Source organism: Myxocyprinus asiaticus, chromosome 20, assembly GCF_019703515.2.
Source record: "Myxocyprinus asiaticus isolate MX2 ecotype Aquarium Trade chromosome 20, UBuf_Myxa_2, whole genome shotgun sequence".
NCBI classification, from domain to species: Eukaryota; Metazoa; Chordata; class Actinopteri; order Cypriniformes; family Catostomidae; genus Myxocyprinus; species Myxocyprinus asiaticus.
The window spans coordinates 25095809-25121745 of record NC_059363.1 but is presented as its reverse complement, the minus strand read 5'-3'; the positions used below and the strand labels follow the sequence as shown (position 1 = coordinate 25121745).

The window sequence follows — 25937 nt, the reverse complement described above, 5'->3', positions numbered from 1 at the left end:
CAGCCTTCAGCCATTGGTTGTCACTAATCACGTGTGTTGTCAAGATGGCGTCTCCGAATGGAGGTAAATTTTAATTGCTCTTTTCCCTGGTAACGTTGGTTGTTACGGTAATAGTAGAAAGGACGGGTTAAACCATATAAACCGTTATGCTGTTCAACATAGCCTCCAAAGAATTGACTTATTTCATATCAAAATAAGTTTGTTGTCGCAATAGCGTTATAAAAATATTTGTAGTCAGTTATTAGCAAGTTGCATGTCAAGTCACGCCAATTTTACAATAAATATTACATCAAATATAATCGTGCCAACAGTTATGCAAACAGAGGTTCCATTGTGTGTTATAACTTGCCTTTTGATTTTTAAATATATATTTTTTGTTAATTTTTAACAGTCGTTGCTATCCAGCTAGCTTGACCATAACAATAATTCACACAGCTGAGCATAACACAACCTCCACCTTCAATACGACGTTTCTCAACATTTTTATTTTCCTGAAAGGGTCTTTCCACAAGTTCTGCAAGATGTAATTTAAATTCACATAATGTTGATTTTTAACAGCATTAAAAATCACCTTTATTACAATTGAATTTGGCAATGGAATGTCTGTGTAGTCTAATGTGTTTATTCTTCCTGTGTAGCTGATTCGACTGATCATAGTCTCTGCTGTAATAAAGAGATTCTCCCTTGTTTTCTTCAGGTGAGGACTTTGAATCCTCTCTGCTGAGTTTTGAAAAACTTGACCGGGCTTCACCTGACCTGTGGCCAGAGCAGTGTAAGTTTGCTGTTTGAGCATATACATGTTATTTATCTGGACTAAAATGATCTTTTAAATGGTGTCACATTTAGAGATGTTTGCATGTTAAGTTATATTGGTTGATGTACACTAAACACATACGTTTAGAATGCTACAATAGCTAAATACATTGTTTTCAAACAATTTTATTTGACAAAAAGTTTCTGTGCCTTGGACTATCCTTTTGAAAATCCAATGCAATATTCTCCCAAAACCTTTCCCCCTTTGATATTTAACAGTACCGGGTGTCTCAGAATTTGCAGCATCCTTCAAAAATGTGAGTAAAATACCAATTTTAAGCAATATCTTTCTCAAGTTTGAATGAATTACATTTTTTTTTGTATTTTATCCAGCCCATCACAAATTCTCCACCCAAATGGATGGCTGAACTGGAGTCAGAAGATATTGAGATGTTGAAAGGTCTGGTCCCTTTTTAATGTAGTCAGACAAATACATATTTACTCTCTTGAGGCAAAATGTGTTATTTTGATTTTAAATCCATGTTTTGGATCCATGCTACTCTTGCTGATGCCTTCATAAATTAAGGGGCCTACTTCTGATTACATCTCAATGGAGCAATGCGGATTTTGGAAAAGTTCAACGTTTTTGATTAAATTGTGATGACGTACTGCAATAAATCCTTTATCTTTCTATTAGAATTGGGGAGTTTGACCACAGCAAATCTGATGGAGAAGGTGAAGGGCCTGCAGAATCTGGCATATCAGTTGGGCTTGGAGGAGTGTAAGTAATTTTAGATTTCTTAGAAACTTGTCAGAGAAACTAGTGTTGCGTCAGAGTGGCTTGTAGACTTTGTGGCGCCAGTCCCTTTTCCCCCTAGATGGCGATATTACACCTAATTTAAAACCATTCACATGCAACTGTTACCCATTAAGACAGTGTAAACATCCAGACAGTCTGGATCCAGCCAGTCTATGATTGTTCGTCCCGTTTTCACAATTAGATTCATTTAGATTTACAGGTTAAAGCATATTTAAATACTTTATAAAGTCTCAAATGAACACCCACTCAACATTTAATCAGACTGATTCGTTGCCCATTGCCTCTGAAATGTTGTCGCTTCATTGCTAAGTTTAGTGTTTATTCACACTGCCAGAATTAAAGGTAAGACAAGTGTTTCAGTGGTTCACAAGATGAAAATAGGCACTAAATATACAAATCTCACACAATTTAAAAGTGAGACCTCCAGATCAATAAAGATTTGTTTTTATATACTTCACTTTTATTGTCACACAACCATATACACAAGTGCAATAGTGGGTGAAAGTCTTGAGTAAATGTAATATACATTACATTCCTAATGTCATAGGCCTCCGGCATGTTCAAAGACATCCCACAACTGTATTTGCCAGAAGACACTGCTTTTTTGCTCTTTACTTTTTATAAGCTCTTATGGATGAGAAACATATTTTTTCACATCATTTAAGGTGTATATGTGACCTGCTCCATAATTTGAGCCACTTTGACCCAGAAACATTTTGAGTTTTATGCACTAAAGTAATCTATGTTCTAGCTTCCTAATGATATAGGAAATAATTAATTAAAATGATTATTAAAAAGGTAATATTGAAGTAATATTTATATTTGATTTGATTATAAAACAATAATTATTTGGTTTCTAAAATCAAAATTCTAAATGTGTGTCTGGGTAAAAATGATTCAAAATGATGGAGAAGGTCAAAAGTAGTTTAAACAAAAAAAAGAAACTAGGTTTTCCACCTTTGTAACCTGAAAATGCAATGGTTGATCACACATTAATCTACTGCATTAGAGTGGGGATAATCTCCATATTACTTCTTACCTGATAATGTCTTTTTTACATATTGCATTAAAATAATAGCAGAAAGCATGTATTAAAATACTAACATCATTTTTATTCTTTATAAGAGTGAAATATTTTTTTTAGAGTTACCAGTTTAATAAAATTAACTAAGCATTGATAAAAATAGAAATGCATAACCTGGAGGCTGTGTTGCCTGCTTTTACGATTTGTGACTTTGCACTCAATTAGGCTGCTAGCAGTGTAATACGTCACCTTGGATGTTACCGCCCCCCCCCATCATTTTGTCCTCTGCTGGTCCATGGTGACTTGGACAGCAGTGAACTCCGAAATAGTTGTTTTATTCAGTAGTAAATATAATAGTATTAATCTATTAATACTGTAATAGTATTAATCTGTGTTTTTGCTGTTCTGACTTTTAGCCTTTAAGGGATAGTTCACCCAAAAATGAAAATTCTGTCATCATTTGCTCACCCTCATGTCGTTCAAAATCCTTATGACTCACTTTAAACTTTGGAACACAAAAGGAGATGATAGGCTAAATGACAGCTTTAGTTACCATTCACTTTCATTGTATGGAGAAAAAGATGCAATAAAATTGAATTGTGACAGAGCCTACCAACATGGGGGTAAGTGAATGAATTTTCATTTTTGGGTGAACTATCCCTTCAAAATCTTTCCCCTTCAGAAATGCAACTGTTGACACGTGGGTGGTTTTCACACTGGACACTTTTGCTGCGGTCTGAATACGAATGCAATTTTTCATGCAAACTGTACTCTCATTTGGACTAAACTGCCAGAGTGCTCTTATTGTTAATAATTTTCTTTCTGATGTGGACAACGGGTCCTTTTTTAATCCAATACAACCTGTGCATATTCCTGTACCATGACAGTGTGATTTACATATCACATATTGACAAACATTTTGAAATATTTGGGTATAGACCTTATTCACGCTAGCGCCATTTTTGATTTTTAATGGAAAGGACAACGAGGCTTAAATGGCACGAACGGTATAAGGTTGTATAAAGCTCCTAGGTCACATCTGATTTCCCACAACTCATGTTGTCTGGAGCTCTTTGTATACTGAATGTTCTTGGACAGATATTTTATCAATGTTTTTTTCCACGGAATGATCCAAAAACACTTTAACCTACAGTACAGCCCATTGAAGAGACTGTACCTCTATCCCTCACAGCCTCGTTGTCGTTCCTATTAAAAATCAAAGTTGGCGCTAGCGTGAATAAAGTCTATAGCCACCACCCACATGTTGTAGTTGGTTTAGTCCCTGGTCAAACCCTGGGCTGTAGTGTGAAAAATATACTGATGAAGTGATGAGAGGGGAGAGTGGGGAATGTCACTGTGTGAGTTCACTGCTGATTTGTAAAATTCCATTCCATCCGATAAAGTATAGGCTCATTCAACCAGAATTATTCCTAACAAAATTTGTCATAGCTCTATGCCATTGGGGGAAATAATAATAAGGAAATTATTTTCCAAAATACTGCGTATATACCATTGTGTTTCTATGTTGAGTAGCACATTGAGTAGAAAATTATATTTTTGGGATGAAGTAGTCTTCAGTATCAGGCTTTAGCATCACATTTAGTTTAAATATTTGAGGAGGAACACGTTCAAAAGTCTTGAGTTGGCAATGAAAATCTGGGATTCAAATTTTTTTTTTTTTACATTATGTAAAATGTTAAATATGGGAAATATTCTGCACTATTTCAAGGAGACTAATCAATAAGCAAATTTATAACATTGGCCATGTTAACTCCTTTGTGCGAAAGGTCCAGTTTTCCTTGCTTCCATTGAAACACACATGATGCTCTTTAGAATATTATCAGATCATGCTGGGATAACATAAATCATCAGGTTTTGCACAAAACTAAGGAGTTCATGCCAGATAGAGTGCATGCTATCATCAAAACAAAAAGGGGATGTACCAAATACTCAAATTCTGAAATTAGTTTATCAGTTAAACTTTTTGCTTAAATTGTTATGCTGATAATATAATTTGACTCAGAATTTTGAATGGCACTGTTTTAGGACAGAACATTCCTGTTGTAAAATACTTGAGAATATGAATACTGCGAATTTTAAAAGACATTGTAAAAATGTAAAGTGCCGTATTGTCCATTTTTTTTTATTTTTGTACAGCACATAATCTAAGCAGATTTTTGCATAGTCTTGAAGCACAAAAGGTTTGGTAAGCATAAAATTAGATATCCTTTTGTGTAGACAAAAATATTGGCAGATTTACACAGTAAGATCCATTGGCTTGGGTATGAGGGAACTTAGCTTTGCAAATCTCTGCTTAACTCTGCCTGCTGTGCTAAGTTCAGAATCATGTTTTGCACCATTTTAATATTGTATATTGTAATACGAGGGTATTTTTAAATAAGCATTCCAGTATGTAATGCCTCTTACACAGAGAAGAAAGGAAGCATTGCTTTGTAGATATGAAATTACGATTATCATTCGACTCAGAGCAGCAGTTAATGCAACACTGTTTAGTGTGGTGTGGTTGAATTTTCTTCCTTTTCGCAGCTGTCAGGGGAAGGCTTGTAAATTTGAGCTACTTTTTCATCGTTTCTTTCTCTCTTCAGTGCCTTTAAATGAGCTGATGAGTGGTAGTGTTAGGAGATGAAAGGGTGTGTAGGAGGAAGATTTACTGCACCTTTAGCACAATGGCCATTAAAGTCTTGATCTGGTTAATGGGGATAATGCAATCAGGCAGTGAAAACTCACACCGAAGGCAAGGTTATCAGCCACAGTTTTATTTATTTATTTTGTTGGCTTTAGGGCATATAGATACATGAGGTTTTAGATGCATTAGCTGCCTATGTTTCGGGTGAAAAATATGTTAAGCTTTGCTTAATCGTGGTCTTATGTTAAGCTTAAAATGTAGAGATGTAAATAAGTGCATATGAGGGGTGTAAATGTAGCAGAATCAATGCGCTTTCAAACTAAAATGTATTAGAAGAAATGTTCAGCTGTGGCTTAAGATTCAGTGCATTCATAAAGTATTCAGACCCCTTCATTTTTTTCACATTTTGTTATGTTGCAGTCTTATGCTAAATTGCTTTAAATAATTTTTTCCACATCAATCTACACTTCATACCCCATAATGACAAAGCAAAAACCAGATTTTTGATAACATTGCAAATTTATTAAAAAGAAAAAACTGAAATATCACATTAACATAAGTATTCGGACCCTTAACTCAGTACTTAGTTGAAGCACCTTTGGCAGCAATTACAGCCTCAAGTCTTTTTGGGTACAATGCGACAAGCTTTGCACACCTGGATTTGGGGATTTTCTGCCATTCTTCTCTACAGCTCCTCAAGCTCTATCAGGCTGAATGGGGACCGTCAGTGGACAGCCATTTTCAGGTCTCTCCAGAGATGTTCGATTGGGTTCAAGTCCGGGCTCTGGCTGGGCCACTCAAGGACATTCACAGAGTTGTCTCTAAGCCACTCTTGTGATGTCTTGGCTGTGTGCTTAGGGTCATTGTCCTGTTGGAAGGTGAACCTTCGGCCCAGTCTGAGGTCCTGAGCGCATGGACCAGGCTTTCATTAAGGATATCTCTGTATTTTGCTGCGTTCAGCTTTCCTTCAATCCTGACCAGTATCCCAGTCCCTGCCGCTGAAAAACACCCCACAGCATGATGCTACCACCACCATGCTTTACCGTTGGGATGGTATTGCACAGGTGATGAGCGGTGCCTGGTTTCCTCCAGACATGACGCTTGAAATTGAGGCCAAACAGTTCAGTCTTCATTCATCAGACCAGAGAATCTTGTTTCTCACAGTCTGAGAATCTTCAAAGCAGGCTTTCATGTGTCTTGCACTGAGGAGAGGCTTCCGTCTGGCCACTCTGCCATATAACCCAGATCGGTGGAGTATCGTAGTGATGGTTATACTTCTGCAAGTTTTTCCCATCTCCACACATGATCTGTGGAGCTCAACCAGAGTGACCATCGGGTTCTTGGTCACCTTTCTTACCAAGGCCCTTCTCCCCCGATTGCTCAGCTTGGCCAGGCTGCCAGCTCTAGGAAAAGTCCTGGTTGTTCCTAACTTCTTCCATTTAAGAATTATGGAGGCCACTGTGCTCATGGGAACCTTCAGTGCATCTAACATTTTTATGTAGCCTTCCCCAGATCTGTGCCTTGACACAATCCTGTCTGAGCTCTGCAGGCAGTTCCTTTGACCTCATGACTTGGTTTTTGCTCTGATATGCATTTTCAGCTGTGAGACCTTATATAGACAGGTCTGTGCCTTTCCAAATCATGTCCAATCAATTGAATTTGCCACAGGTGGACTCCAGTCAAAGTGCAGAAACATCTCAAAGATGATCCAGAGAAATGGGATACACCTGAGCTAAATTTCAAGTGTCATAGCAAAGGGTCTGAATACTTATGTCAGTGTGACATTTCAGTTATAAAAAAATCTGGTTTTGCTTTGTCATTATGAGGTATGGAGTGGAGTTTTAAAATTATTTAAAGCATTTTAGCATAAGGCTGCACCATAACAAAATGTGAAAAATACTTTCTGAATGCACTGTACCTGATTTCGGGCATAAATCAGTTTGAACAAAATGTGTAGTTACAGTCCTTCTATTTGTCTTTGCACGGCAGTGTAGTGAAGTGTGTGTAAACCTTTTGGGGGCATTACAGGAGCAAGCAATAAGGCTCACCAAGTGTGAATATGTGTGAGATCATGTGCATGTGTGTGTTTATTTGTGTGCGTGACATGTGCCAGACCAGTCTCCTTGGGGACATTTACCCCTCTGTTAGCTGAGTGACGCTGATCAGGGTCATTGTGGGAGGGCCTGACGTGTGCCTAGCCCTCCAGCCCCCCAACAGTACCCATCTGCTCCGGGCTGTGATGAATGCTGCTGTCGTGGGCTGCCGAGTATGGTCATCAGGCCCCTCCACTCCCACAGGACCAGTCGCTACACTGATAAGTGCTGTTATTGAAAGTAATTGAAAGGAGAGTGCTCCTCTGGGATAGCCAGGCCTCAGGCGATGCTGATGATACCAGTGATTCCACTGCAGATGCATCTACACATGATGTAACACACTTGTTTCTACTTGAGTAATTGTGGGGGTGTCAAATAATTTGCTCATTTGGAATTATCTTGTAGGTCCAAGAAGATTACAACTGTATATTGTGTGATTAGTAGCAAATTAAGTTTTTGAAACACCTATCCCTAAGTATTAAAGAAATGTTCCGAGTTAAATACATGTTAAACGCAAACAACAGCATTTGTGGCATAATGTGGATTACCAATAAAAATAATTTTGATTCGTCCCAAGTTTATAAATAAAATAAATACAGTTACAGAAAGACACTTACAATGGAAATGAATAGGGTCAGTCCATAAATGTTAAAATACACTCCATTTCAAAAGTGTAGCCTCAAAATGTAAACGTGTTGATATGATTTTAGTCGAATAAAATAAGGGATTTGCTGGCGTTATGTCTTCATAACAATGGAGTTGTAACACTGGATATAACTATACACAGATAAGGTTTGTAAGCGATTTCATCACACTAAAATCATGTAAACACCTATAATGTTTACATCTCGTGGCTATATTTTTTAAACATTATGTATTTTAATGTTTATTGTCTGGCCATGTTCACTTCCATTGTATGTACTTGAACCATAATATTTATTTATTTATTTATATGAGCGATAAGTCACTTACAACAGAAGTGAATGGGGGCCAATTTTTAACATTAAAATACTAACTTTTTCAAAAGAATAGCCACAAGACATTAACAATATATGTGTAATCATTTTAGTGTGATTAAAATCAGTTACTAATCTTTTCTGTGTAAAATTATAGGCAATTTTGCAACTTCGTTGTCATGATGATGTAATGTCAACAAACCCTAAAATGACTGTAAAAATTACAATGTTAACAACTTTACAGCTCAAATAATACATTACTTAACAGAAGAATGAATGGAAGTGCTTTTATAAAATTACAAGCCTCAAATTTCTGCCTTTAAACCATCCAAAATTTGGCCACATTCACTTCTATTGTAAGTGCCTCACTGTAACCACAATTTTTGCTTTTTTTTTTTTTTTAAGGAAAAGGAGGGATGAGTCAAAATACATTTTTGTGGTAATCAACATTATGCCACAAATGCTGTCGATTTAAGCTTAACTTGTATTGATCCTGGAATATTCCTTTTAAGCTTTGATACGTAACTCATCTGGCACTGTTTATGCAAACACCACTCACATTATCTCCATAAAATGTAAAGTTAAGGCCAAAGGATACTTCGGTTTTCCACGACGTGTTGCTACGTATCGCACATGGTGTGCTTGACGCAGTTTTCTTCATCAGTATGGCGGAATGTCTGTGTGCAGCCCAGTTTTTCTAGACACGTGAACAGTCATGTGCCTCGTATGAATATGCGCCTGCCGTTGACTGTACTGTACCTAAAAGAATATCAAAAAGCAGTTGTAGGGTGTATGCGACAAACGCGTCCATATGGGCTCACGGTAAAAAAAAAAAAAAAGAAAGTATACTTTGAAAGATGCTTGACCATGTGTGAGATATAACTTCATGCGGGGGAAAAAGGTATACCCTAACCTTTAGGCTTTTGTTGTTTTCCTGGACAGAAAAAAAAAAAAATAAGCGTTTTAATAAAGCGTTTTATTAAAGAAATTAATGCTAAAGTCTGTTATTTCTGCACAGCTAGTATTGCCAAATGGAATTGCAAAAATAATGTTTTTTAACAGGTTTCTAAAACAGAGAGTCCTGCCTAAAACTTAAGCCATTGGTTGAGCCAGTGTTGCTTTCGGTTTGGTCAGGCTGCTCAAACAAACAGAGCAATGATCTGAAAGCACCACGGTGGCTAGATTTTTCAGGGAAATCAAACTACAAATGGCTTATTTATAGTTTGCACAAAACTCTGTCCACAAACTGGGAGTGGAAATAGAATTGAAAAAATGTAAATCAACTTTCACCTAGGAGAAAGTATGTATATGGAGAAAGTGTATATGTATGATGCAGGTGTATGGAGGAAAATGGGTGAAGATGCATATTACATTTATATTAAAAGTTAAACATATATTACATATTAAAGTATCTAAAGGAAAAGAGAAAAGAGAGACTTTAAACATTCAAGAATCCTCTAGTGTTCAATCTGTTCTTACACCCAGTATGAAGGTCACACCCATCCTACACTAATGGCCCCAATGTTCGCTGCCACCTCCCCTAGATCAATCTCATCTCTATTAAGTGGAGTGTGTCACTGAATATGATTGCAGTGATGCTACCCTACCGTAGTAATGTGCTTCCATCAATCCATCAGAGAAACCCGACCACAGGGGCTAGCAGTTATGAAGTGCTGCTAAATGACAGGCTGAGCTGGGGGAAAGCTCTCCTCTACTTTACTCTCCTCTGTCTTCCTGTCCTCTCATCTTCCCTTCCCCTCACACCATCCCTCTCTATCTGCTTTGCTTCATTATGGCCCATATAGTTCCAGATGTTTTTGGTATTGCAGTAAACCGAACAAAACTATAATCTTTTAAATTAAGGAATAGTTCACCCAAAAATGTGAATTCTGTCAAAATTTGATCACCCTCATGTCATTCTAGACCCATTAGATTTTTTTCTTCTTCTGCGGATCACAAAAGGAGATATTTTAACTCTTTCACATGTCAAACATAGAAGGTTCTAAAAACCTAGCCCTTTCTCTTACCCAGCCCTGGAAGTGGTGAGAATCAGTGACGGACATAATGGGAGAAGGCTCTAGTGGACTAACTAGTTTATAAAGTATGTTCTTTGTTTGACATCAGAAAACATCGCCACAGCGCTGCATCAAAACAGCCAGCTCAGATGGTAAATGCTTTATACTTTTATTTGGTGATTATTTGAATGTTTGTAATATAAAAATATTGTGATGTTGAAAAGACTAAAGCAGCCGATTCATTATGACAAACGTTTCGGTCCCTCTCTGCTGGTAAACAGTAGCATGAATGCAGGTCACACCGGTTTGATCGTACGCCTCTGAGCCCAGCCTAGTGTAATCACACCATTTTGATTGTACTTGTAAAAGGGTTTTAATGAATGAATATCACTTTAAAGCTTAAAAAGCATCCAAAAGTGTCACAAAAGTAGTCCATGCAGCTTGTGCGTCATAAGTCTTTTGAAGGCATATGATATAGGTTTTGTTGGGAAACAACTTTAAGCGTGAAAATCTTAAAGGAATAGTTCACCCCAAAATTAAAATTCTCTCATTTACTCACCCTTATGCAATCCCAGATGTGTATGACTCAAATGAAGATTTTTAGAATAATTTATCTGCTGTTTTGGTCCATACAATGCAAGTGAATAGGTGCCAAAAAAGTATAAAAGTAATCTAGATGACTCCAGTGGTTAAGTCTGTGCCTTCAGAAGTGATATGATAGATGTGGGTGAGAAACAGAACAATATTTAAGTCCTTTTTTACTATCAATTCTCCTCCCTGCTCAATCTTCACTTGCACATTCTTCTTGTGTTTTTGGTGATTCACATTTTTCATGCATATCGCCCCCTACTGGGCAGGGAGAAGAATTTCTAGCAAAGAATGAATATAAAGAAGGAACATAAATATTGATCTGTTTCTCACCCACACCCATCACATCGCTTCTGAAGATATGCATTTAACCACTGGAGTCTTTTGGATTACTTTTGTGATAACTTAATGTGCTTTTTGGAGCATCAAAATTTTGGCACCCATTTACTTGCATTGCATGGACCTAAAGGGCTGAGAAATTCTAAAAATCATAATTTGTGTTATTCAGAAGAAAGTAAGTCATACACATCTGGGATAGCATGAGGGTGAGTAAATGAGCATTTTCATTTTTGGGTGAACTATTTCATTTAATGTCCTTTATACATTCAATAAGCGGTATTAGAGAAGTTTTTTCACAGTGGCTTGTGTGTTAATGTGAGAACTTAAATTGTTTTTTTAGCACTAAACAACACAAGTTTTCCATTCAATGAAAGTGATTTGTGACTGAGGCTTTCAGTCCCTAACATTAAGCCTAACATCTCCTTTTGTGTTCCACGGAAGAAAGACATATGGGTGTGGAACGACATGAGGCTTGGTAAATAATGACAGAATTTTCATTTTTCAGTGACACTGACCCTTTAATTTAAATAACTAATTTGAATTGAATCTGGAAATTTCCTTTTACCTTTTTCCCCTTCTCCACATCTAAGCTTAGGTAACACATCAGTGTTACCTAAGCTTATTTTAAAGTGTCTAAAGTGAACAGTCATACACACGAAAAGCAAGGGTGTCCAATCATAGTTTTTTTTTTTTTTTTCAACATTTGGCGTGTGAGGCATATTTTACTTCATTTTTGCCATTCAGTACAACACAAAATGACTCTCTGACTGCACAGATACACCTGAGTTTGACTTGAATTTGGCCTGGCACAGCAGAAAAGTGGGGGGAATTCATCCAGCTCACTCTCTCTACACTGTCCTACCCAGCACCTCTGTCAACAGATCGGAAATGACACCTTAGTTCCATAAATACATTAGGAATTCATTGGATTTTCTTTCCCAGCTAATCATACTGCCTGTGTGAAAACGTTTAGGGTTTTTAATGAATGAATTTTGACTGGTTTCCTCTTAATAAGGACACCTCTTGAACAGGGATAGGCTGTGGTGGGGTGGAGACGTGTGTGTAATGATTTGTGGTGTCAAGTGGGAGGAGGGAGGGGTGAGAAGAGGAGAGCTCTTGGCTGGGATGTTAAGAGGAAGCAGTGGCTCCCCTGGGAAATCACTCACCATGTCTGCATCTTAAATATCTCTGTGAGGTATCAATAAGTAGGTAATTGAATTTTGAACACAAACATGAGCGTCAGGTGTGTGTTCCAATGCGGGGACGAGAGAGTGGGTTTGTGTGCGAGCGCATGGCCATCCTCCCCGCTCCCCTGAGGTTTAGGCAGTGAGAATGGGAGTTAAATCTATTAAATAAAGATTACTCCCCGTAATAACCAAGTGGCAGTTTCAGATGCGCAACAGGGGCAGGATTAGTGTGTTTGAGGTTTAATGAAATTGAATTGGGGCAGTCAGGTTTTGGAGGAAAATCAGCATGGACCAGAGTCCAGGGATTTATTTTCTTCTTTGGACTTGTCTTAAGAAATGCTTTAATAGCCTCTTAAAGATTTTTGCATCTAACAAGATGACTTAGTACTCATGACCGTTAAACAACTGGAGGCATAAAATGTATGTAATCAGAAATTGAACCCAACATTTTTATTTTATGTGTTAAATGCACCAGTACCGCCGCTCCTTATACGCATATTACGCAGTCTGCACAGGGCACCAGTTCCCGAGGGGGACACCGTCTAACCATCCTGGTGGGTTTGCACCAAACTCCCGCAAAAATATAAACATTGAATGTGAGCGCAAAGTGCTCCGACTTCACTTTAAACGATCATATAATGGCAAAGATTCCTGGATTCATACACTGTGTTAATGACACCCAGTGACACAGAGGAGACACATACTTTATTTCTGTGGAGTGATAAAATGATGAAACGAAATCTCAAAAGTTTTTTTCATGAGAAATAAGGGCTTGTGGGTTTACAACCCCAATTCCAAAAAAGTTGGGACAATATGAAAAATGCTAATAAAACAAAGTAGTGATTTGTAAATTATATTCACCCTTTGCTAAATTGAAAACACTACAACTACACATTATATGATGTTTTACCTTGTGAATTTCACCGTTTGTTTTTTTAATGTACAGTAATTTCAAATCGGATGATTGCAACACGCTCCAACAAAGTTGAGACAGGGGTAATTTAAGACTAATAACAATTTGACGAGTTGAAATAACAAGGCGATGTGAAACAGGAGATGGTAAACAGGTGAGGTTTACCATCTGTTATATATTATATAAGGAGCCTCCAAAAACAGCCTAGTCCTTCAAGAGCAAGGATCATTCAAGACTTGTCAATTTGCCAACAGATGCTTCGGCAAATAATCCAGAACTTTGAGAACAATGTTCCCCAAAGACAAATTGGAAAGATTTTGGGCATTTCACCTTCTACAGTGAACAATATAGTTAAAAGATTCAAGGAATCTGGTCAAATCTCAGTGCGTAAAGGGCAAGTCAAAAACCACTTCTAAATGCGTGTGATCTTTGATCCCTCAGACGTCACTGACTTAAAAAACATCATTCATCTGTAATGGATATCATGAACATGGGTTTGGGATTATTTTAGTAAACCTTTGTCAGTCAAAAGCACTCACCGCTGCATCCACAGATGCAAGTTAAGACTTTTACTACATCAACACTGTCCAGAAGTGCTGCTGACTTCTCTGGGCTCGGTCTCATCTTAGATGGAAAGTAGAACAGTGGAACTGTGTTTTTTGGTCCGACGAGTGCACATTTAAAATCGTTTTTGAAAAACACAGCTGTCGTGTTCTCCGGGCTAAAGAGGAAAAGGACCATCCAAGCTGTTATCAGCATCAGGTCCAAAAGCCAGTGTCTGAATGGGCCAGGGGTGTGGCATGGGTAACTCACACATCTGTGAGGGGACCATCAATGCAGGCAGATATGTACAAATTTTGGAGCAGCATATACTGCCATCAAGTACCGACTTTTCCAGGGACGTCCCGGAATTTTCAGCAGGACAACTTCAAACCACATACTGGCTGAATAATCAGAGAGTGTGGGCACTAGATTGGCCTGCCTGCAGTCCTGACCATCTCCAGTTGAGAATGTGTGGTGCATTATGAAGCGCACAATACGGAAACAAAGACCCCGTACAGTTGTGCAGCTAAAGACCTACATAATGGATGAGTGGGGGAAAATTCCACTTTTTAAACTTGTCTTCAGTGCCTAAATGCTGTAAAATATATATAAATGAATATATTGTATCAAAAATTATTGCCACTGTACATTAATCTACTTGTTGCATGTTTTTATATTGTTGAAATGTGGTTATGTTTAGAGGTTGGGGTAGAGTTAAGAGATCTATAATATCTATAAAACAGTAAAAATGTACAAAAATATTTATAATCGATTTGTGAATTCAAGTATATTAGTAATTGATTCGTCAATATTTTACATTTCAAAAGCTTTGAATACGTAAAATGTTTTGTTTTAGATGCTTCAAAATGTCCATATTGTATGTTTTAGTGTCTGTCCAAATGTACATTTAAATGTTACATATATTAACATACAAATAGCTATGCATATTAATAAGATCAGGCTGGAATGTAAAACTAAAGTTTACCAAAAAGAGACATATTTTAAATATTTAAAAATATTTGGATTTAAAATAATTTTTCCATGTCATCCATAAGTTTTTAAAGCTTTAAAGGGAAATCATACATCCCTACTTTATTTTTTTTTATAAATTAGAATTTAAATATGTAAAAATTACTACTTAATGTGTATAAAGCACAAATATGAGAATATATATGACAATTAATCATGAAAGCCCTAAAACAGACAATTAATTGTCATAATCGCAATTATTTGTTTGACAGTTAATCGTTAGCCAAATTTTATAATCGTGGCAGCCCTAGAAGTGAAGGGTCAATCCGTAAATGTTAAAATACTCACTTTTTCAAAAGTATAGCCACAAGACAAAAAGATTTTATTCTGATAAAATCACTAACTAACCTTTTCTGTGCAATGTTATATCCAATTTTACAACTTTGTTGCCATGATGATGTAATGCAAGTCCTAAAACCTTAAAATGACCATAAAAACGATAATTTAAACAACTTGACAGCTTTTAACAGAAGAATTAATGTAAGTGCTTTTATAAAATTATAAACTTCACATTTCTGCCTTTTAAACCCACCAAAAACTGGCCCCATTTGCTTCCATTTTAAGTGCCTCACTGTATCCTCGATTTTCTTTTTCTTTTTTTTTTCTTTTTTTTAAAGAAAAGCAGGGACAAGTTAAAATTCTTTTGTGGAAATCAACATTAAATTGTGTTGAACCCAGAATATTCCTTTTAAACAAAGAAATATTTTAAAACAACACATTACATCAAACTGTTTTTATAGCACTTTGGTTTTGCTTATCTGCTCATTTATGTCTACAGTTATTTTGCTTATTAACCCATCATGAAGCATATTTATTCAAATTTTAATGAGTGTACGTGCAACATCAAGAAGATAATATGAGTTCTGGAATCCATAATATGCCATTTAGTATGGATGTCAATGGCAACAAGCTGCTGATTAACTAAGTACAGAATTTGTAATTGACCTTTCTAATCAACTAAACAAATCTCTAACTCCTGCTAATCAGTATTGATCTGCCCGTCCAGTGACAGCACAAGCTGTGTGTATGTATACATGCACGTGCTTGTGTGTGCGTGTTCAAGCGAGGCTTGCTGGCAGGACCCTCTACACTCCCCTTTTTAATCTAACTCGCTCAATGCAAATCATTTCCCTTCTGCTCTGACGGGAATTGAGGATAAATGGAAATCTAATTAATGAGTGGATCAGAGGGGTGCACTCTGGTGAAGGGGTCTCATGGGAGCCTGCTTAGCCAGGCAGACTCCTGTAATGTTTTGGACAGAAAATGTGAGGGAGATTGGGAGAGGGGTACTTAGAGTTATAGGCCTACAGGGGTTGTTAGTTCAGCCATGACAAAGCTCTTTCCCCTGTTTGTGGACCCCTCCAGAAACCAGTGGCCCATTTAACAAACCGTTAGCTGCCGTATCATTAACATAAAACTTGGGATTAAGACACACATATACTTATTGAAAGTCTAACTCACTAATCTCTTGCAGTGAAATTGCAGTGTAATGTTGAATGACTGTAACATCTTATATTCATCATTGCTAATAGTATTTTCACCTATAGTGTTGATTTCATTTTTAATAAGATTACATAGATTCATTTGTGCATGTCAGGTTTAAATAAAGGAACATTTTGGGTTCAACACAAGCTCAATCGACAGCATTTGCGGCAAAATGTTGATTACCACAAAACCTAATTCATTTTAACGTGTCCCTCCTTTTATTTATAAAAAAAAAAAAAAAAGCACAAATTAAGGTTATAGTGGGCACTTACAATGGAAGTGAATGAGGGTTTAAAATGTGAAGCATATACATTTATAAAAGCTCTTACATTAATTCTTCTGTTAAAAACTTGTGTATATTAGCTGTAAATTAGTTTGTCATCGTTTTTACAGTCGTTTTAGGGTTAACACTCATTATTAGGGTTTTCGTCATCATAGCTACGATTGGATGTAAACTTTACACAGAAAAGGTATTTTAATCACACTAAAATCATGTTAACGTGCTTATTGTTCACGTGTTGTGATTATACTTTTGAGTGTTTCCCCTATATGCATTCAGGAGCGGTGCTGCTATTATCTATTGACATTTCACATAGTTCATTAATATCCATGATGCAAAGTAACACCAGTCATCACCAGTCAGCACCAGTCATTTGCGTGCTTATACTGCGTGCAGTTAAACGGGACACCTGTATGAAGCGAAAGGGACCCACCATATACACGCACGTATTCGCAGTGACGTCATCGTGTAGCAGCCCATCAAAGGCTTTTCGTGAGCGCATACAGCAACACACTCTCACGGTGAAATTGTCAGTATTCATACGACTTTTCTAAATTTGGCTAATTCGTATGATATCGTGCGACTGCACTCGTTTGAATTCCTTCGACTTTCACTACAGCCAATGACGTCGCTGGACATCGTTTCCATCTAATATGCGACAATTACTTGCTTCTGTCACACACAACAGTTTCCTATCGTGTTTACACACTCTACGGATTGGTTAAGTTTAGATAAATGGTTTGGGTAAGGGCATAATATTAATAAGTATGTCCTTAACGCCTCATGCGCGGAACTCGTGCTTACTTCCGCATCAGACATCCGGGAATTTGCATGTGATGAAGTCGTACGAGTTTATGCAAACAACATTGTGCGAGACCATACGAAATAGCCAACTTGTAAATTATGTACGACTTTTCATGAGATCGGGTTGGCGTACACGTACACAACAGAGAAGCAGGAGACCCAACATGATACCTCTTCTAGCAGAAAGTCTTTTCCTCTAACTTCTTTGGCAAAGGTAGTAGAAATATAGGGCTCCAGACTGCGATTAAATGGTCGCATTTTTCCCACCGGTGAGACTTACGCTGGTGCGACTACAGTTTGCCAACTCTCGTTGTTTGTGCGTGATGCCTCTGTTTTCTGTTTTGTATGAGAAAATCGGAACATAACAGCACTAGCCACTACTCGGATCAATTATCAGCCAGCTCAATGAACAGAGCAGTGCAGAGCAGTCTCACCCACGCAGCGCAAATCATTATAAACAGCGCTGTGAGAAACATGGCGTGAGACGTGAAACTCATTTGAATTTGGCTGTAGAAAAAAAAACCTATGAAAACCTTTAATGTCTCTTGCCTTGGTGATTTAACGAGTTTAAAACCATGTTTAACGGCACACCATTATAAACAACACTGACCAGAATATAAATTATAAGCCTGTACAATCCACACATCACCACCCTAACAAAATTGTACCTTGGATTTACTATAGTTACACTTACTGTGTTAACAGTGGTATTTTTGCAGATGTGCTGTGTGTTATATTCATACTAAATATCTGTACATTTATTTAGTCCTATTAAATAATTCATTTGTTACAATTATGTCAGTTTCAAAAGTTTCTATTTTGTTTTTATAGTTTCTAAATGTATTGTTTGTCATTTCATAACAAAAATGCCATAGGTTTGTTGTACTAACAAGCCATGCTTGGTTTTTACCAGTGACTACCTGTGATCTAGTTACAAATATCACTTAAAACTATGGACACTAATGGAGGAATCTATGACAACTTTTCATAATTATGGACCAAGCAATCAGTTTTTCTTCGGTGTAAAATCTGTTCTATAATCTGCTCTTTGATTGTAGGAAAAAGTAACTGACTTTGCCTTCAGAAATTCAAAGAGATGAGTATATTTCAATTTAGCCCTATATAAATTAGGTAGGCCTATATATAAATAAACTTTTTTACAGATGTTACTGTTGCATCAAGTCAAACTCAATGCTAAACTGTCTAATGTGCATTTCAGCAACAAAATAATATAAAATATATAATAATGTCACTGTATTTATTAGTTTCTATCATTATTATTTTGACAAAAAAAAATATGTGTTTTTACACTGTTGCTACCAAATCAGGTGCTGGTGCCACCCTCTGTAGAACTTTGTGGCACCAGTGCTACCACTCTCATATGTTAGTCTGGAGCCCTGTGGTGACGTATGTTCTGTTAGATAGGTTTATATTTTCTATTGGTGTTTAATAAAAATAGTGAAAGTGATTTTCTGAGTGCTTCAAGTGCCAAAAGCTCCCAGTAAATAATAAACACATGACAAGGCGAACATGAATAACCCATCTATAATGATTCTAAGATCATTTTAAGCTATTACTCCACCGACATGCATAAATATGGGTCTGGCCTTGCAGGTTCGTGGATGCACGCACAGCAGCACTGCAGCTGAAAAAAATCCTAGGGGAAACACTGCTTATGAAACAGTGAGCATTTCACTGTTTACAGATTTGCCCCATTCACTTCTAGTGTAAGTGCACTGTAACACATTTTTATTTTTTTTAAAGAAAAGTCTAAATACATTTTTGTGGTCATCAACATTGTCACAAATGCTGTCGATTTAGCTTAACTTGTATTGAACCCTGAATATTTCTTTATAGGAAGTTATTAATGGGACTATTAAAACTCATGTTACTAATTGCTACTTTTTACGTGCCAAGTGAAAATTTTAATTAAGCTGAAAAAAATTAAGTCATTTTTAAGCTGGTATAGCATGTGGACCTCAAAATATATCTTTTTTTTTTTTTTTTTTAAAGATAGTACTTTTATTATTCATATTTTTTTGGATATTTTTTTTTATTGAAGGCTCAAGCTCATTCTCCTTGTCGAGTAAAGTAAGCTTAACTTATTAAATCCGATACACTGGATATGATGTGCTATATGTTACACTTTTGATTTAAAAATAATCATTCAAATCATTAGATTGAACAAATAATATGCAATGATCATTGATGGATGCATAGTCTATCAAAAAATGATTAAGGTATTGTGCACTGTTCAAGGTGGCAGAGACACATTGTCCATCGTAAAAGCCACAGATGACAATTGATTAAGATTGTGGTCTATGTGTTTTGATATTGTGTATCATGATATTTCTTTATTCTCACAAATGAAGCAGAACAAAGCAAAACATACAGCTGTGGACAAAAGTTTACATACACTTAAAAAACATGTATATCATGGCAGTCTTGAGTTTCCAATGATTTCTACAACTCTTATTTTTCTGTAATTGAACGATTGGAACACATACGTCTTTGACACCAAAAATATTCATGCATTTTGGTTCTTTTAGGAATTTATTATTGGTCTTCTGGAAATATGGCAAAATCTGCTGGGACAAAAATATACATACAGCAACTTGAATTATCTATTTTGGTGATGTATTAAGTTGTTTCAATCAAATTTGCTTTGTGGCATGGCCTCTTAACTTCTTGTGAGTGATTATGATTGACCACAGCTGGTGGTGACCTTTTAAATAGGGCTGGTTTGATACACTTAGACTTGGCCACAAACGCTGCAATGGGAAAGTCTAAGGAGCTCAGCATTGATCTGAAAAAGCGGATCATTGACTTGAAGTCAGGAAAGTCACTTTGAGCCGTTTCAGAGCAGTTACAGGTCCCAAGATCAACTGTGCAAACAATTGTTTGTAAGTATAAAGTGCATGGCATAGTTGTGTAACTGCCATGCTCAGGAAGAAAACGCAAGCTGTCACCTGCTGCTGAGAGAGAATTGGTCAGGATGGTCAAGAGTTAACCAAGAACCACCAAAAGGCAGGTCTGCAATGAATTGGAAGCTGCTGGAACACAGGTGTCAGTGTCTACTGTCAAGCGTGTTTTACATTGCCATGGGCTGAGAGGCTGCCATGCAAGAAGGAAGCCCTTGCTTCAGAAGCGGCACCTTAATGCTTGACTGAAGTTTGCTGCTGATCACATGGACAAAGAAATGGCCTTCTGGAGGAAAGTTCTGTAGTCAGATGAAACAAAAATTGAGCTATTTGGCCACAATGACCAGAAATATGTTTGGAGGGGAGAAGGTGAGGCCTTTAACCCGAAGAACTCATACCTACCATCAAGCATGGTGGTGGAAGTATTATGCTCTGGGGCTGTTTTGCTGCTGCCAGTGGAACTGGTGCTTTACAGAAAGTAAATGGAATAATGGAGGAGGAGGATTACCTCCAAATTCTTAAGGAAAACCTAACACCATCAGCCAGAAGGCTGGGTCATGGACAGGACAATGACCCCAAACACACATCAGTAGTGGTAAAGGAATGGCTAAATCAGACTAGAATTAAGGTTTTAGAATGGCCTTCCCAAAGTGACTTAAACCCCATTAAGAACATGTGGACTGTGCTGAAGAAACAAGTCTATGTCAGAAAGCCAACAAATTTAGCTGAACTGCACCAATTCTGTCAAGAGGAGTGGTCAAAGATTCAACCAGAAGCTTGTGGATGGCTACCAAAAGTGCCTAATTGCAGTGAAAATGGCTAAATGACATTTAACCAAATATTAGCATTGCTTTATATATATTTTTGACCTAATAGATTTGGTAACATTTTCAGTAGTCATTGTAAACTCAAGACTGCTGTGATATACATGTTCTTTACAAGTGTATGTAAACTTTTGACCACAACTATATATACACAGAATCAACTTTTAACCCCATTATTCCCTTTCTCCCTCCCGATCCCCAACCCCACCCTGACCCTCAACAAATATCCCTTTGGTCAAAGCCTGAGGTACACACACAAACAAACAAACAAAAAAATAAATAAATAATGATAAATCAACATATAAAAAGGAGAAAAGAAAGAATTCCACAAAGGATACAATTTACAAATTCAGTCATAATCATGTTTCTCTCCACATGGTTCTCACTAAGAGCCTTCCAGAAAGGTCAATTATTTGTCCCATTTCTTACCATTGACGTCTGCTCTACCAAGATGTTTATATGACATCTTTTCAAATCTCGCCACCCTGCCCAATTCGGTGAACCATTCTTGAAATAAGGGAGTGCCAATTGACTTCCATCCTCTAAGAATTATCTGTTTTCCAATCATTACACTAGTTTGGACCCAGCTTTTTGTATATTTATCACCTACTTTAATAACCGCCCCATCACCCAATATACATAGTCTGGGGCAGAATGAAATTTTAGTGTCTAGGGCCTCATAGATAAAATTCTGGACCCTTACCCAGAATTCTTGAATCTTGGCGCAGAACCACAGAGCATGGGCTATATCTCCATCCTCCAACTGACATCGCCAGCAGGTAGGTGTATCTTTTAAACCAAGCCTAACCAATCTAGAGGGAGTACAGTAGAAACGATGCAAAATCTTAAACTAAATAAGGCATACCCTTGGATCCCTAGACAAAGTTTAAAAAAAAAAATTAAATTCTTTCCCACTTCCCATCCTCCAATACCAAGTTCATATCTCTTTCCCATAACCTCTTAAGAGCTTTTAAGGCTCCATCACCCAGACTCTGAATCAACGAGTAGTACACTGACACTTCATGACCCTTTTCAAAGGCTGCACAATACAAAGAGTGTCTGAAGCCTTAGGTGGCTGTGTACTGCCATCAAAAATAGTACAAAGTAAATGGCACAGCTGTAAATACCTGAGAAATTGAGACCTTGAAATCCCAAATTGCTGTGTTATATTTTCAAATGATCTCAAAGCTCCATTTTCATAAAGGTCACCAAGTATAACAACACCCTTCTCGATCCATACTGTCCAGCAAAAGGGGAACTTGTTAATACATAATTTAGGTTTCAGCCATATAATTGAGGAAACTTTTAGGTAAGTATCAAAATTTAACATACGAGAAACCTTTGTACATACTGAATGTAAATGTGAAATAATAGGATGCATTTTTACTTTTCTAGGCAATTTAATAGAAAGATTTTGCAATGGTGAGGTTGGGGCAAGGACCGCTTGTTCAGTGTTGTACCAGGGAGGGGCTCTCTCTGGTAGAAGAGCCAATGGGCTAGGTGTCTAAGATTAAAAGCATAGTAATAAAACAAAACATTTTGGGGAGGCCTAAACCTCCTTTTTCAATTTGACAAATAATTCACTGAAATGCAACCGAGGTTGTTTTTATTTGGAATGGTAAAACTTGGATATTCTATCAAATTGTTTAAAATAAGAAAGAGGAACTTCTAGAGGGAGAGTCTGCAGTAGATAATTGAATTTGGAGATACATTTCATTTTTATAACACAAAATGGGTTCCCCTACCAAGAGAGAAATAATCTTAAATTAATCCATTAGTTTGCACTGGCGCTAGCAGTTGTTTGTAAAGTAACTTAATCCACCCAATAAAAGTGTTCCCAAACCTGTACATTTTCAAAATCTTAAATAGTCCCATTCCACCTTCTTGGCATCAAGTGAGATGTTAGCGATTGGAGTCTGATCATTCGCTAATGACCAAATAATGTTTATAAAACGTCTAATGTTATCAGAAGAACTACGACCACGAATAAACCCCACTTGATCTATATGTATAAGAGATGTAATAACTCAATTTAATAGATTAGCCAGAATTGTAGACAATATTATTACATCTAACTGAATCAGCGTAATTGGACGATAACTTTTACATTCATTTGGATCTTTATCTTTTGTAAGAATGAGACTGATCAGGGCTTGCGTCATGGTTGGCGTTAGTTCAACTTTCTTTAAGCACTCTGTGTAAACTGTGAACATAAGTGGAGCCAGTTCTGTAATATAAGATCAAAAAAATTCTGCATCAAAACCATCTGGCCCCAGTGCCTTACCTGTTGACAAGGCTTTAATTACCTCAACAAGCTCATCCAAAAGTCCAGGTAGTTATTTTTGATCATTTGTCAATTTAGGAAGTTCTAAATGGCTCTAAAAAATGGCTAATATCCTTATAAGTTGTAGAAGATGTGGAAATATAAAGATCGAAATAGAAATCTTTAAAGGCCTTATTAATTTCTGTGGCAGAAGTAAATATCTTGCTTCCAGAAGACTTCACTGAAGGAATGGTGGAAGAAAAGTCTCTCTGTTTTATGTATCTGGCAAGAGGTTTCCCTGCCTTGTCTCCTGACTCAAATTATGTCTGTCTTGCCCTGAATAACCAAAACTCTGCCTTCTGTGACAAGTGTTGTACCTATATTTTAGCAGAGTCAGCTATCTAAGACCATTGGATGACATTCAGTGCTTCAGCTATGTTTCAGCACTTTTAATACTCTTTTCCAGTTCTATGAATTCCTGTGCTTTGATATTTTTAATGAATGAGGCTTATTATATGATCCACCCCCTAAGAACTGCCTTAAGGGCCTCCCATGCCACGCCCAAAGAGCACACTGTGGACCAATTGGTTTATACATAAACATTGACTTCTGTCTTTAACATTTGTTGAAATTCATGGACTTGTAGAAGGGATGTATTAAAGCGCAATTTATATGATTTTCTTTTCTCTATATACGGCAACATCTCTAAACACACCAAAGCATGATCTGAAACTAAAATGTTTCCAATTGAGCAGTCAGTGGCAAAAGGAATAAGTGACTTGGATATATATTTTAAAAAAAAAATCTGTTCTATATTAAATCTTGTGAAATTATGAAATAAATGTATAATCCCTCCCACGTGGACTCAGAAGTCTCCAAATGTCTGTAAGACCAAGATTTTTACACATTCTCTGTAGTGTCAACATTGCTCTAAAGGGACTACGCACTTTTGCATCACTATGATCAAGGAGCAGATCCATTAACTGATTGAAGTCTCCACCCAAAACCATATCATGAAGGATCCCTTCTGCTTGTAACTTTACCTCAAGATCTATAAAAAAAAAAAAAAAGTTCTGATCATCAGCGTTGGGTGCATAAATATTAGCCAATATAAGATTTTGCCAATATAAGCCCCTGTATTTCAGTCAAAACAATAATGACTCTTCCTAAATTATCTTTGATCTGTTTGAGACATTTAAATTGTAAATGCTTACTTATCAATGTGATGACTCCCCTGTTCGGATAGTAGGATCATTCCGATTGCATATAAAGGCAGCATTAAGAAACGATCTGTCGACCATTGATTTTATTGTTTGTGTTTTTGTTTTCCAGCCAGAGAAATGACAAGAGGGAAATTCCTTAACATCTTGGAGAGACCGAAAAAGTGAAGAATCAGATAAAACCGTTGACAGCGACCTTTGATTTTTGGGTCAGCTACCAGCTGATTGTGGTGTTGTAAGGCAGAATAACAGTAGCATGATATGTTAGCTTTCAAATTATTTAACTGAAATGATACCAATTTTGGGTCTCAGCATCATAACAATGCATAATTTTTGTATATAAATTTGCAGAACTTTTTCAGGTTCTTTTAAATGACAGCAGTTGAGGAGAAATTATTGGGTAGCCTAGTGGTGTGCTTTTCAATACATGTTCATAATGTATTTATTTTTCTCTTTAGTGTTTAATACAGTTTAATACAATTTATGTTGTTTAATAAAATTTCGTTGTTATTTGAATGAAATACAATTGGATATGATGTTGTTTACATGCCCCAAAAATATGCTAATTTAGCTTCTTTTATTTTCGTAAATTGTTATTACAGTCAACCGCTCTTAAATGGTACTAGTAAGGCTTTGGATCCCATTATCCATCCAATAGAGCCTCTGTAATGTTGCATCCACAAAACAATAAGGGAGTTTATGAAGTAGCCTCAGAACTTTTAATTAGGGCAATAACTTCATGCTTGTGGCTCCATTAACATCTCTCTTTTGGTCTTCTACATGTAAGAGGCTTTGACATGAGAGTGCTGCCACACCAGTACAAGGCCATTTTTTCAATTGAATGGGAACTGGAAGTTTTGAAGGGCCCCAGCACAAAACATTGCGTAAAAATAATATTGCTTATTGTCATCCGTTAACAAGAGTTGACATAATTACTAGGGCCATTTCTTCTCTAATTAGCACACTTCCAGAGACATTGGCACGAATGGTCCAGGAGAAAAGGGAATCAGACAGGCATGCTGAACGGCAAACAAAGAACGCTCTGCGAGCGTAATTAGGTGAGACAGTGGCCAGGACTGTTCTCGGCTGGAGATGTTGTAGAGGCTTCGGCTGCAGTTGGCGAGTGTTCACTTCTGCTCCCACCAATTCTTAGAGGTACGCCTCTCCCCGTGGTGCTTAATAAACCCCTAATTGTCTTTCTGGTTCACATGGATGGAGACTGCTGGTTCAGCC

The 25937-nt window shown here is 37.0% G+C and overlaps 1 protein-coding gene across 1 annotated transcript; it reads left to right on the top strand.

Moving 5' to 3' along the window:
- The first annotated feature begins 18 nt into the window (after positions 1 to 18).
- Positions 19 to 25230, top strand: lin52 (lin-52 DREAM MuvB core complex component). The gene is made up of 6 exons (XM_051646166.1): positions 19 to 63; positions 698 to 772; positions 1033 to 1070; positions 1147 to 1213; positions 1451 to 1534; positions 24817 to 25230. Exons 1-6 carry the CDS (start codon positions 45 to 47, stop codon positions 24870 to 24872), a joined length of 339 nt encoding a protein of 112 aa, XP_051502126.1. The 5' UTR covers positions 19 to 44; the 3' UTR covers positions 24873 to 25230.
- Positions 25231 to 25937: the final 707 nt, after the last annotated feature.

Coding starts and splice junctions, on each gene's coding strand:
- lin52 (XM_051646166.1), top strand. Junction 1,071..1,146: donor TTGCAGCATCCTTCAAAAAT/GTGAGTAAAATA, acceptor TATTTTATCCAG/CCCATCACAAATTCTCCACC. Junction 1,535..24,816: donor TCAGTTGGGCTTGGAGGAGT/GTAAGTAATTTT, acceptor TTTGTTTTCCAG/CCAGAGAAATGACAAGAGGG.